The sequence below is a fragment of the Pseudophryne corroboree genome, chromosome 3 (genome assembly GCF_028390025.1).
Source record: "Pseudophryne corroboree isolate aPseCor3 chromosome 3, aPseCor3.hap2, whole genome shotgun sequence".
NCBI lineage: Eukaryota > Metazoa > Chordata > Amphibia > Anura > Myobatrachidae > Pseudophryne > Pseudophryne corroboree.
Window position 1 is genome coordinate 544,225,395 of NC_086446.1, and position 13,531 is coordinate 544,238,925.

The 13,531-nt window shown below is 46.6% G+C and overlaps 1 protein-coding gene across 2 annotated transcripts in view; it reads right to left on the bottom strand.

The window, feature by feature from the left end:
* The window catches only part of CENPX (centromere protein X), a 154,670-nt gene that overhangs the window by 2,490 nt on the left and 138,649 nt on the right, over positions 1-13,531 (bottom strand). For both annotated transcript variants that reach the window (XM_063961230.1, XM_063961229.1), the window contains exon 3: positions 6,402-6,455. In XM_063961230.1, the coding sequence (XP_063817300.1) occupies positions 6,402-6,455 (54 nt within the window). The remainder of the gene's footprint in view (positions 1-6,401; positions 6,456-13,531) is intronic.

The following is a 13,531-nucleotide window of genomic DNA, read 5'->3' on the forward strand; positions in this document are numbered from 1 at the left end:
CCCGGAGGAAACCCACGCAAGTACGGGGAGAATATACAAACTCCACACAGTTAGGGCCATGGTGGGAATCGAACCCATGACCTCAGTGCTGTGAGGCAGTAATGCTAACAATTACACCATCCGTACTGCCCAATATACTAAACACTAAATAGCACTGTATCAACCAAAGAAATCTATTTTTAAAAATAATGCTATAAAAAAGTTTCAATTGATATACACAAATTAGTAAAAATTAAATGTTTCTTCAATGTTCACCCACCAAGGATTTATGAGATATTGTCAAAGATTCCTAATCAAAGGGAAAGTACAAATCACTGGGGATCGTGATGTAGTTGAAATGAAGTCTCAAATCATTTATAAGATGTACACAGATATTGGGAATGATGTGCTCCTAAATGTAGATCACCTGATCCTCTGTCATTGCTTCCCATGGCTCTAGCCTACAGCTGCAATCAATATAATAGTGGTTGGATAAAGAATTCCACACGAGTCAACCGCGTTGCTCGAAATCAAGCAAAACAAATAAAATAAAAAAATAGGATTTGGTTACCTACCGGTAAATCCTTTTCTCGTAGTCCGTAGAGGATGCTGGGGTCCTCATTAGTACCATGCGGTATAGACGGGTCCACCAGGAGCCATTGGCACTTTAAGAGTTTGAGAGTGTGGGCTGGCTCCTCCCTCTATGACCCTCCTACCAGACTCAGTCTAGAAAGTGTGCCAGAGGAGACTGACATCTTCGAGAGAATGATTTAACACAGATAGTGGCGAGATTCATACCAGCTCACACATACAAGGCACATCAAGCTAACTTAGCTTGTAAACTCAGCAACCGCTGAAAACATTAACTTACAAAGTAACAATGCAGTACTTAACTAAAAACAAAGTTGTACTGAACCAGATACTAATTGCAGGAAAACAAAGCGCTGGGCAGGCACCCAGCATCCACTACGGACTACGAGTAAAGGATTTACCGGTAGGTAACCAAAATCCTATTTTCTCTTACGTCCTAGAGGATGCTGGGCTCCACATTAGTACCATGGGGATGTACCAAAGCTCCCAGAACGGGAGGGAGAGCGCGGAGTTCCTGCAGAACTGATTGACTGAACTTCTGATCTTCAGAGACCAAAGCATCGAACTTGTAGAACTTAGCAAACGTGTTCGACCCAAACCAAGTTGCAGCTCGGCAGAGTTGCAAAGCCGAGACACCCCAGGCAGCCGCCCAGGAAGAACCCACCTTACGAGTAGAGTGGGCCTTGACAGACGTAGGACACGGCAAGCCTGCCGTAGAATACGCATGCTGGATAGTGAATCTGATCCAGCGAGATATCGTCTGCTTAGAAGCAGGACACCCAATTTTCTTGGGATCATACAGGACAGAGAGTCCGATTTCCTGTGACGAGCAGTCCTCTTCACATATATATTCAGAGCCCTTACAACATCCAAGGACTTTGATGAAATTGAGGAGTCAGTAGCCACTGGCACCACAATAGGTTGGTTGATATGAAATGCCAACACAACCTTCGGAAGAAACTGCTGACGTGTCCGGAGTTCAGCTCTATCTTCGTGGAAGATCAAATATGGGCTTTTACAGGACAAAGTCCCCAACTCCGAAACACGTCTAGCAGAACCTAAAGCCAACAATTTCTTCCACGTAAGAAATTTGACCTCAACCTCCTGTAGAGGCTCGAACCAGTTCGATTGGAGGAACTGCAACACCACGTTAAGGTCCCAAGGCGCCATAGGCGGTACAAAGGGAGGTTGGATGTGCAGAAGTCCCTTCAAAAAGGCCTGAACCTCAGGGAGGGCAGCCAATTGTTCTTGGAAGAAAATGGATAGGGCTGAAATCTGGACCTTCACAGATCCCAACTTCAGGCCTATATCCACACCAGCTTGTAGGAAGAGGAGAAATCGTCCTAGTTGAAACTCCACTTTTTCCAAATTTGATGGTAATGTTTAGACGTTACTCCTTTCCTAGCCTGTATCACGGTAGGAATAACCTTGTTTGTTTGGAATGCCCATCCAAGCTAGTATCAGGCGTTCAACCACCATGCCGTCAAACGTAGCCGCGGTAAGTCTTGATAGGCGAACTGCCCCTGCGGCAGCAGGTCCTCCCGAAGAGGAAGAGGCCTCGGATTTTCTTGTAGTAGATCCGCGTACCAAGCCCTTCTTGGCAAGTCTGGAGCAATGAAGATCGCTTGAACCTTTGTTCTCCTTATGAGTTTTAGAACTCTTGGGATGAGTGGAAGTGGAGGAAACGCGTACACCGACTGGAACACCCACGGAGTCAATAGGGCGTCCACCGCCACTGCTTGCGGGTCCCTCGACCTCGAACAATACCGCCGAAGCTTCTTGTTGAGATGAGAGGCCATCATGTCAACCTTGGGTACGCCCAAAGATCTGTCACCTCCAGATGGAGACCCCACTCCCCTGGATGGAGATCGTGTCTGCTGAGGAAGTCCGCTTCCCAGTTGTCTACTCCCGGAATGAAGATTGCTGACAGCGCCAACACGTGCTTTTCTGCCCAGAGGATGATTCTTGTAACCTCTGCCATTGCAGCTCTGCTCTTCGTTCCGCCCTGTCAGTTTATGTAAGCCACTGTTGTCACATTATCAGATTGCGCTTGAATGGCCCGATTCCTCAGAAGATGGGCCGCTTGGAGAAGACCGTTGTAGACGGCTCTTAGTTCCAGAATGTTTATCGGTAGGCCGGCTTCCAGACTTGCCCACCTTCCTTGGAAGGTTATCCCTTGAGTGACTGCACCAGCTCCGGAAACTTGCATCTGTGGTTAGAAGGATCCAGTCCTGAATCCCGAACCTGCGGCCCGCAGCCACCAGAGGAGTGAAATCCTGGCCTTTGACGACAGACGAATTCTCTGGTGCATGTGTAGATGGGATCCCGACCATTTGTCCAGGAGATCCAGTCGGAAGGATCGAGCGTGAAACCTCCCGTACTGCAGAGCCTCGTAAGAGGCTACCATCTTCCCCAGAAGGCGAATGCACTGATGAACTGACACCCAGGCTGGCTTCAGGACATCCCGGACCATTGTTTGAATCACCAACGCTTTTTCCTCTTGGAGAAATACCCTCTGCACCTCCGTGTCGAGGATCATTCCCAGAAAGGACAACCTCCTGGTTGGTTCCAATTGTGATTTTGGAAGATTTAGGATCCAACCATGTTCCTGGAGAAGCTGGGTCGTGAGTGTTATGTACCGTAATAGCTTCTCCTTGGACGATGCCTTTGTCAGCAGATTGTCCAGATACGGAATTATGTTCACCCCCTGTCTGCGGAGGAGAATCATTTCCGCCATCACCTTGGTGAATACCCTCGGTGCTGTGGAAAGCCCAAATGGGAGGGCCTGGAACTGAAAGTGACAGTCCAACAAGCAAATCAAAGATAAGCTTGATGCGGCAGCCAAATTGGAATATGGAGGTACGCACCCTTGATATCCAGGGATACTAGGAATTCCCCCACCTTCAGACCTGATATCACTGCCCTTAGAGACTCCATTTTGAACTTGAACTCCCTCAGAAAGGGGTTTACTGATGTTACGTTCAGAATGGGCCATCTGGTTTCGGTACCACGAAAAGGTTTGAATAGTAACCTTTGTATTGCATTTGAGGTGGTACTGGCACAATAACTTGTGCCTCCAGCAACTTCTGGACATCATCTTGCAGGACAGTCCTGTAAGCCTGATCTGAAAAATCAGTGAGGAGGGAGATTTTGAAATTCCAGCCTGTACCCCTGGGACACAATATCTTGCACCCAGGGGTCCAGGCCAGAGGATACCCAGACATGACTGAAATGTCTGAGTCTCGCTCCCACCGGCCCCACCTCCGGGGCGTGCAGTCCAGGTCATGCGGAGGACTTTGGTGTACCTGAAGCAGGTTTCTGTTCCTGGGAACCTGCAGCCGCAGGTTTCTTGAACTTGGGCCGACCTCCCCGAAAGAAGGTGTTGGACGGCTTGGCTTTCTGGGCTTGTTAGACCGAAAGGGCTGTGATGTAACTGAAGAAAAAGGTTTCTTTGGAGCAGGTGTAGCTGAGGGAAGAAAGGGTGACTTACCAGCCGTAGCCGTGGCGATCCACGCATCTAACGCTTCCCCAAAGAGAGCCTGACCTGTGTAGAGTAGGGTCTCCACACTTCTCCTGGATTCCGCGTCAGCAGACCACTGGCACGTATTATCAATTTTACGATCAGCCGGCTCTTTCAAGGCGGTAGATCCTGGAACAGGTAAAACCACCTTTTTTGACAGTCTGGATACTGACACGTCAACAATAGGCGGGTTTTCCCACTTTTTCCTATCCTCTACCGGGAAAGGAAACGCTACTAGAACCCTTTTAGGTATCTGGAATTTTTTATCCCGGTTTTCCCAAGCCTTGTCAAATATAGCATTTAATTCCTTTGACGCAGGGAAGGTTAGCGAGGCTTTCTTATTTTCAGTGAAGTAAGCCTCCTCAACCCGGTTGTTGTATCGGCAATATTCAACACATCCCTAATAGCCTCTATCATCAACTGCACACCTTTTGCAAGCGATGCGGCCCCCCACAACACATCCCCACCACCGTCTGCAGTATCAGAATCTGTATCATCCTGCATGATGTGAGCAAGAGCACGTTTATGTGAATATACAGCGGGGAGCCCTGATGTACCAGAACTGGGCCAGACTGCCATAGAGTTCTGTAAAGCCTGAGTTGCAGATTCATTTTGTGCAACCCTATTTGAAATCTGAGAAATCATCGATTTGATAGAGGATAACCACTCAGGCTCCCTTGCTGGAATCCGTGCTAAACCAGTGCAATCCTGATTACATGGAGACCACAGACACTCCACACACACAGGGGAGGACAGACAGAGTTTCACCCCCAAGAATGGCAAGAGAGACACAGAGATTGGAGCCAACCCACACACAGCGCTTTTAATATAAAGGGAGACGCCCCTATCAGCGCTGACTGTGCACCTTAATAGGTTACACAGCCTCCCCCCCTTCTACAACCCCCTGGTACCGTGACAGATAGCTGGAGTTGCTATGGAGGGACTTGCTCTTCACCGACAGCGTTGTGCAGGCAGGAAAATGGCGCTGAACGCTGCTGTGTCCACTCTGAGAAGCTCCGCCGCCAAAATGGCACTGTCTTCCCGCTCTTCATAGGATTATACTGGCCTGAGGATTGATGCTGGCTAAGATCCGGGGACCCCTACAGGCTGTGTGATCAGTGTAGGGTGTAGGCGCTGGCTCAGGGCGCCCCTTACAGCGCCGCACTATGTACCGCTGAGCCTCTGCGCTCCTACCCTGATGCTGCCATCTTCACACCGGCCCCCCGCTTGCTAGGGGGGGTCGGTGACTCACTCGTCACAAATCTTCAGCTCTGTAAGGGGGTGGCGGCATGCTGCTGGGGTGAGCGATCCCCTGTGGCGGGGAATAATCTATCCCCCCCTGGAGCTCAGTGTCCAGTCAGCGGAGATAGTGGCTCAGACCCCGCAGGGCGGACACTACTCCCCCCCTTAGTCCCACGAAGCAGGGAGGCTGTTGCCAGCAGACTCCCGGTAAAATAATAAACTCTAAAATAAACTTTACCAGAGAAACTCTGATAGAGCTCCCCTAGCTGTGACCGGCTCCTCGGGCACATTTTCTAAACGGATTCTGGTAGGAGGGGCATAGAGGGAGGAGCCAGCCCACACTCTCAAACTCTTAAAGTGCCAATGGCTCCTGGTGGACCAGTCTATACCGCATGGTACTAATGAGGACCCCAGCATCTTCTAGGACGTTAAGAGAAAAGGTTTGTTCTACAGTGTGTTCATCTAACGTCTTCAGTATCCTGACAGTTTACTGCATCCAGAAAGTGTTACAAATAATTTGTTATATCAACTGAATTTAAGGCAGAAAAGAATTGGCCAGGACTTTGATGTAATTTACAACCGAAAGGGAAAGAGCGCGCGTCCCCCACTCAGTGCTTTTTTATGGTTAAAAAAAAAACTACGACTTTGGCGAGTTATTCTTCAACAACCTGACCACTTATCAAAATTCTGCGAAATATTGCACATCTACACCACACACATCGCAATTGGTGTTGTCATTGTGGAGTAGTTGCTTTCACCAAAAAATTGCTTAGCCGATTAAATATAAATATACAGACATCTCTTTGTTATACAACACCTTAAACTCAGCCTGACAGCCTGATACCTTCTCACGTTCAGAAAAAGCTCTACTCAGCTGACTCGTTACATTTAGCATGAAATAAACCATTTAATGAAAACACCAACTTTCATTCTCTTTATGTGGCGTTATTTCCAGTATTTGATCAGATGTCCAATAAATAGGGATGAAGACCACAATATCTAATAAATTGATAATGGTATATTGAGCCTTTGGATGCCCATTGCATAATGACTACTGTGCTATCCTTACCGTGAACAAATACCTTTAGCAGCTCTGCTACAAGCAGAATAGCATCCGCACTGACTGAAAAAAAGAAAGAGAGACATGCCTTTGGTTAGGAAGCTGTATGCATCATACAACACACAAATGTACTTCTATTGTACATGTATGCAAATCATCCCAAAATAGGTTACATTTATATGAAAGCATCTGCAAATTTTAGCAAAATCTAGGAGCCAGCTGAAAAGTTTAGAAGCCAGACCATTATATAGAACAATTCTGTACAACAGTCCACATGAACCTGTGTGTGTGTGTGTGTGTGTGTGTGTGTGTGTGTGTGTTCGTGTGTGTGTAGGGAAGGAGGTCGAAAAGGTGCTTTCATTCATTTATCAAGTTATTTATATAGCACACGCATATTCCACAGCAAAATACAGAGAATATTTGTCCAGTCACATCAGTTTTGCCAGCAACCAATTAACCTACGCAAGCATGTGGAGAATATACAAACTCCACACAGCTAGGCCTGTAGTGGGAATCAAACCCAAGACCTCTATGCAATGAGGCAGTAATGCTAACCACTACATCCACCATGTACTTTAATTTCGGAGCCACCCTATCATTGACACAAAATAGACGATCCACTGATCCCAAGCACTGCTAGGAGTAGATTTACAAAAGTGCAGGTCTATAGAAGTAGAGATGTTGCCCATAGCAACCAGATTACCTTATCTAGCGCCTTCTAGAAAACTAGAATCTGATTGGTTGCTATGGTCAACATCACCACATCTATAAACCCATACTTTAGTAAATATACCCCTTAGACTTGGAGAAATGTCGTCTACTTGTAAGTAGCCAAAAGATGGTTGTGATACCTCAATCAGGCCTGTAGCAACAGCACAGTAGGCACTGAAGAAAGCAATTCACTAGGGCCCGACACCCATTCGTGGGGAAGAAGTATAAAATAAAAAAATTACAAAAAAAATCATACCCTGCCCTTCCTGCGTCGTCTCTCCACCTGCTTCATAAAGTGAATGGCTATCAGCACTCTAAATTGGTGGATAGCTCCAGCCATCCACCAGTCAGCATGCTGACAGCCATTCACTGTCTGGCTGCAGGCAGTGAGGCTTGTAGAGAACGGTGCCTTGCGGACATTCTTCATGTGACAGCGCAATATACTGCACATTTACATCACCAGAATGCCCTTACCCTGTATGCACAGAAGAGCTGTGTGTAGTACTAATTTATTTTTCCTGACATTTAGCTTCATGACCTTCCAATGTTGGTATTTATTGCCTGGTACCATCTAGCAATAATTGTGCATGCTTAGAATAAAACTATGGGCCGCAAATCGCCCGGCCTGCGCATGTGCCTGTATTTACTGCGAGTTACCTGATTGACAGGCAGAGGCGTTCGTGGGGTGGCAACACTCCATTTCGAAGGTGGAGACGGAGCATTGCAGGTGCGTTATTGTGGTGGCTGCGTGACGTCACAAGCAGCCACTCCGATCAAAAAGATGTTGGTGGGCCTACTGCCGTCACAGCCAGGCTGCGCTGGCAGGAGGCTTCCCTTATTTATTAGACCACGCACTAATTACAGCGTGATCGCAATTAGTGCGGGTCGCAGATGGGGGGCACATGGCGCCCTGGACTAGTGTTGGGGCAACCGCTGCATTACTAGCACTTTTTTATGGGATTGCATTCTGTTTATGCATTCTCACTACATACATGTTTGGATAACTGAGAAAATTTCTGCTGAGGACCAACGGACTAACAAATAAGCTTCTATAACGTTACTTCTTAGTACAAGGAAAATTTATATGCACATGTAGACACCATTTCTATGATATACCAAAATTCTACACTTAGAAGGAGCCCATCTTTTTCTCATACATATTATTGTGTTTACCTCTAGTATAGAAGCATGATTACTCTAAGCAGAGTAATTCCTGACATTCCTGTAACTGGTCCATATTTGCACTGGTAAAAATAGGACGCTGGTTAGAGAACAGGGAAATGGCTGGGCCAATATTTTTTTCTAAATAAATATTGTGGCCACATTTTCATTAATAAATACCATTTCCTCTTCGGCCACAGATATATGGTTTCTATGAGAAGCGCTAACGGAAACCTGCACAGTAAACCAACTTATAATATAATTCGCTGTATAATTAAATAATGAGCTGCATTAATAATTCAGGAATATTTTATTAGAGTTTATAGCAAGGTGGAGATTTATGGAGCTGTCTACTTCAAACATGGAACAGCAGCAGAGACACACTGTGGTGCAGTGTCCTGCTCTAAAGCAGTTTATTAAAAGCTTTGAACATAGAAATAAAGGATTTCATACCCCATGCAGGGCGATAATGCTGCAATTTAGCAAATCCCAAATTTATTAAGGACAAATTTTCATGTAAAATTCGACTTCACAGACCGGATCTTGGAAATCACCATTCGAACAAACATTGGCAAAATAACATTGGTACCAATGTAAATTGCGAATTTACTAAGGACCGTTTTTTTGCGAAATCACTCGCACCAAATCAATGCACTTGCTTTTAGCAAGTGTTTGCTGCGTAGTCTGCAAGACTCAGTGAGATAATTCCACAGATAATGGGGGAGGGGGGGTTTCCCTGGCCAAAGCACTCAGTCCCTCGCCCCCAACTAGTCACCACAGCAGAAAGTTGGGACCCGAAAATAAAGGGGTCCCCCCTCCTGAGGATTTCCGTTGGCTAGGGTGAAGCCCAGGGCTATCCCTGGCAACCTGGGTGGTGGCGCAGAGTTGGCAGTATTTGGTTTAAAATTACACTACTATTTTCTCTTACAGGAGGACTACAGCAAGTCCCCACTCACGCATGCTGAATCCACAAGTACCAGCATAAGAACAAGTGGACCGAGTGACACCAGGGACAAGGTGAGTATGTTAGAGTGTGTGTATTTAAGAGACACTGTTGCCAGTGTACTGTCTTTTTTATATATTTCTATTACAGGGGGACTATAGGTACCAGTGGGCCCTTAATGCCCTGCTTGCTACCAGCATGTGATGGAGGCTTGCTGGCACTTGTAGTCCTCCTGTAAAAGACAATATAAAATGTAATAGGGTGTGAGAATCAGAAAGTTAGAGATTTTGGTAATATTCTGTTTTTTTTTTTAAAGTGGCAATAATTTTCATGGCAAAATCAACCTTATTCTCACACCCTATTACATTTCCCCCATAATGTCTAACCTTAAACTAAGTGCTATTAGCTCGTTACCCACCGCCCAGGGGTACCAGGGATAGGCCCAGGCTTCACCCTAGCCCTAGGATATCCTTGGGAGGGGGGACTGAAAGTGTTGGCATGGGAAACAATCAAGTGTCCCCCCCTCCTTCCCGACTGTGGCATTACACTCCCCCTTGTATTTCCATGAAATAAGGTGGCCCCCTGTTTTTCTTGATTCTTGAACTCACAGAGCGAGGTGCTCGGTCCGCTATTTATTTATTTTTGGGGGGGATGGTGTTTTTTTCCTGAAAATGAACTCTTAAAGTTACTTTAAATACAAAAGCCTGCACGGATCTCACTGAGCTATGCCAGCTTCGCAATAAACATGTTACCAATACTCCTCAAGACGACAATACACCATTGACAGACAATACGCAAGTCAACGTGATTGTTAGTAAATGTGCGATTTGCGGCACAAAACATTCTGCGATAAAGGGCTATCCCGGATCACTGCCCAGAATGACTCTTAGTACATGTACCCACCGGAGTAAAGGAAAGTAGGCAGATAAATATCAGTGGCATAAAGGAGTCTAGCAGAGAAAATATTTTAACAAGGTTTGAGATTGGACTGTTGTATAAGCAATAGCAAAATGGGTCAAATACCGGGCTGTTATGAAAGTACTTATATCAGTGTGTAGTTACCCCTGCCAGCTCCATGGGTCTCAGCAGACTAGCAAGGGAAAAAATAAGAATTTACTTACCGATAATTCTATTTCTCATAGTCCGTAGTGGATGCTGGGACTCCGTCAGGACCATGGGGAATAGCGGGCTCCGCAGGAGACAGGGCACATCTAAAAAAGCTTTTAGGTCACATGGTGCGTACTGGCTCCTCCCCCTATGACCCTCCTCCAAGCCTCAGTTAGGTACTGTGCCCGGACGAGCGTACACAATAAGGAAGGATCTTGAATCCCGGGTAAGACTCATACCAGCCACACCCATCACACCGTACAACTTGTGATCTGAACCCAGTTAACAGTATGATAACACAAACGAAGTAGCCTCTGAACAGATGGCTCACAACAACAGTAATAACCCGATTTTTGTAACAATAACTATGTACAAGCATTGCAGACAATCCGCACTTGGGATGGGCGCCCAGCATCCACTACGGACTATGAGAAATAGAATTATCGGTAAGTAAATTCTTATTTTCTCTAACGTCCTAGTGGATGCTGGGACTCCGTCAGGACCATGGGGATTATACCAAAGCTCCCAAACGGGCGGGAGAGTGCGGATGACTCTGCAGCACCGAATGAGAGAACTCCAGGTCCTCTTTAGCCAGAGTATCAAATTTGTAAAATTTTACAAACGTGTTCTCCCCTGACCACGTAGCTGCTCGGCAAAGTTGTAATGCCGAGACTCCTCGGGCAGCCGCCCAGGATGAGCCCACTTTCCTTGTGGAATGGGCCTTTACAGATTTAGGCTGTGGCAGGCCTGCCACAGAATGTGCAAGTTGGATTGTACTACATATCCAACGTGCAATCGTCTGTTTAGACGCAGGAGCACCCAACTTGTTGGGTGCATACAATGTAAACAACGAGTCAGATTTTCTGACTCCAGCTGTCCTTGAAATATATATTTTTTAATGCTCTGACAACGTCCAGTAACTTGGAGTCCTCCAAGTCGCTAGTAGCCGCAGGCACCACAATAGGCTGGTTCAAGTGAAATGCCGAAACCACCTTAGGGAGAAATTGAGGACGTGTCCTCAATTCTGCCCTGTCCGAATGGAATATCAGATATGGGCTTTTGTATGACAAAGCTGCCAACTCCGAAACTCTCCTGGCTGAAGCCAGGGCCAATAGCATGGTTACCTTCCATGTAAGGTATTTTAAATCTACCGATTTTAAAGGCTCAAACCAATGAGATTTGAGAAAATTTAGAACCACGTTCAAATCCCACGGTGCCACTGGAGGCACTATTGGGGGTTGTATATGTAGTACACCTTTGACAAAAGTTTGTACTTCAGGCACTGACGCCAATTCCTTCTGGAAGAAAATTGATAAGGCCGAAATTTGAACTTTAATGGACCCCAATTTGAGGCCCATAGACAATCCTGCTTGCAGGAAATGTAAGAATCGACCCAATTGAAATTCTTCCGTTGGAGCCTTCTTGGCCTCACACCACGCAACATATTTTCTCCAAATGCGGTGATAATGTTGTGCGGTCACTTCTTTCCTGGCTTTAATTAAAGTAGGAATAACTTCCTCAGGAATGCCCTTCTCTTTTAGAATCCGGCGTTCAACCGCCATGCCGTCAAACGCAGCCGCGGTAAGTCTTGGAACATACAAGGTCCCTGCTGAAGCAGATCCCTTCTTAGAGGTAGAGGCCACGGATCCTCCGTGAGCATCTCTTGAAGTTCCGGATACCAAGTTCTTCTTGGCCAGTCCGGAGCTACCAGTATTGTTCTTACTCCTCTTTTCCGTATAATTCTCAGTACCTTTGGTATGAGAGGCAGAGGAGGGAACACATACACTGACTGGTACACCCACGGTGTTACCAGAGCGTCCACAGCTATTGCCTGAGGGTCTCTTGACCTGGCACAATACCTGTCCAATTTTTTGTTGAGGCGAGACGCCATCATGTCCACCTTTGGTTTTTCCCAACGGTTCACAATCATGTGGAAACTTCTGGATGAAGTTCCCACTCTCCCGGGTGAAGGTCGTGTCTGCTGAGGAAATCTGCTTCCCAGTTGTCCACTCCCGGGATGAACACTGCTGACAGTGCTACGACATGATTCTCCGCCCAGCGCAGAATCCTTGCAGCTTCTGCCATTGCACTCCTGCTTCTCGTGCCGCCTTGTCGGTTTACGTGGGCGACTGCCGTGATGTTGTCGGACTGGATCAACACCGGCTGACCCTGAAGCAGCGATTTTGCCAGGCTTAGAGCATTGTAGATCGCTCTTAGCTCCAGTATATTTATGTGAAGAGACGTCTCCAGGTTTGACCACACGCCCTGGAAGTTTCTTCCCTTTGTGACTGCTCCCCAACCTCGTAGGCTGGCATCCGTAGTCACCAGGACCCAGTCCTGTATGCCGAATCTGCGGCCCACTAACAGATGGGCAGTCTGCAACCACCACAGGAGAGACAACCTTGTTCTCGGTGACAGTGTTATCCGCTGATGCATGTGCAGATGCGATCCGGACCATTTGTCCAGCAGATCCCACTGAAATGTTCGTGCATGGAATCTGCCGAATGGAATCGCTTCGTACGAAGCCACCATCTTTCCCAGGACTCTTGTGCATTGATGTACTGACACAGTTCCTGGTTTTAGGAGGTTCTTGACAAGTTCGGATAACTCCCTTGCTTTCTCTTCCGGGAGAAATACCTTTTTCTGAACCGTGTCCAGAATCATGCCCAGGAACAGCAGATGTGTTGTCGGGGTCAATTGAGATTTTGGAAGATTTAGAATCCACCCGTGTTGCTGAAGCACTACTTGTGTTAGCGCTACACCGACTTCCAGCTGTTCTCTGGACTTTGCCCTTATCAGGAGATCGTCCAAGTAAGGGATAATTAATACGCCTTTTCTTCGTAGAAGAACCATCATTTCGGTCATTACCTTGGTAAAGACCCGAGGGGCCGTGGACAACCCAAACGGCAGCGTTTGAAACTGATAATGACAGTCTTGTATCACGAACCTGAGATACCCTTGGTGTGAGGGGTAAATCGGGACATGTAGATAAGCATCTTTTATGTCCAAGGACACCATGAAGTCTCCTTCTTCCAGATTCGCTATCACTGCTCTGAGTGACTCCATCTTGAACTTGAATTTCTTTATGTACAGGTTCAAGGATTTCAGATTTAGAATAGGCCTTACCGAACCGTCCGGTTTCGGTACCACAAATAGTGTGGAATAATACCCCTTTCCCTGTTGTAGGAGGGGTACCTTGACTATCACCTGCTGAGAA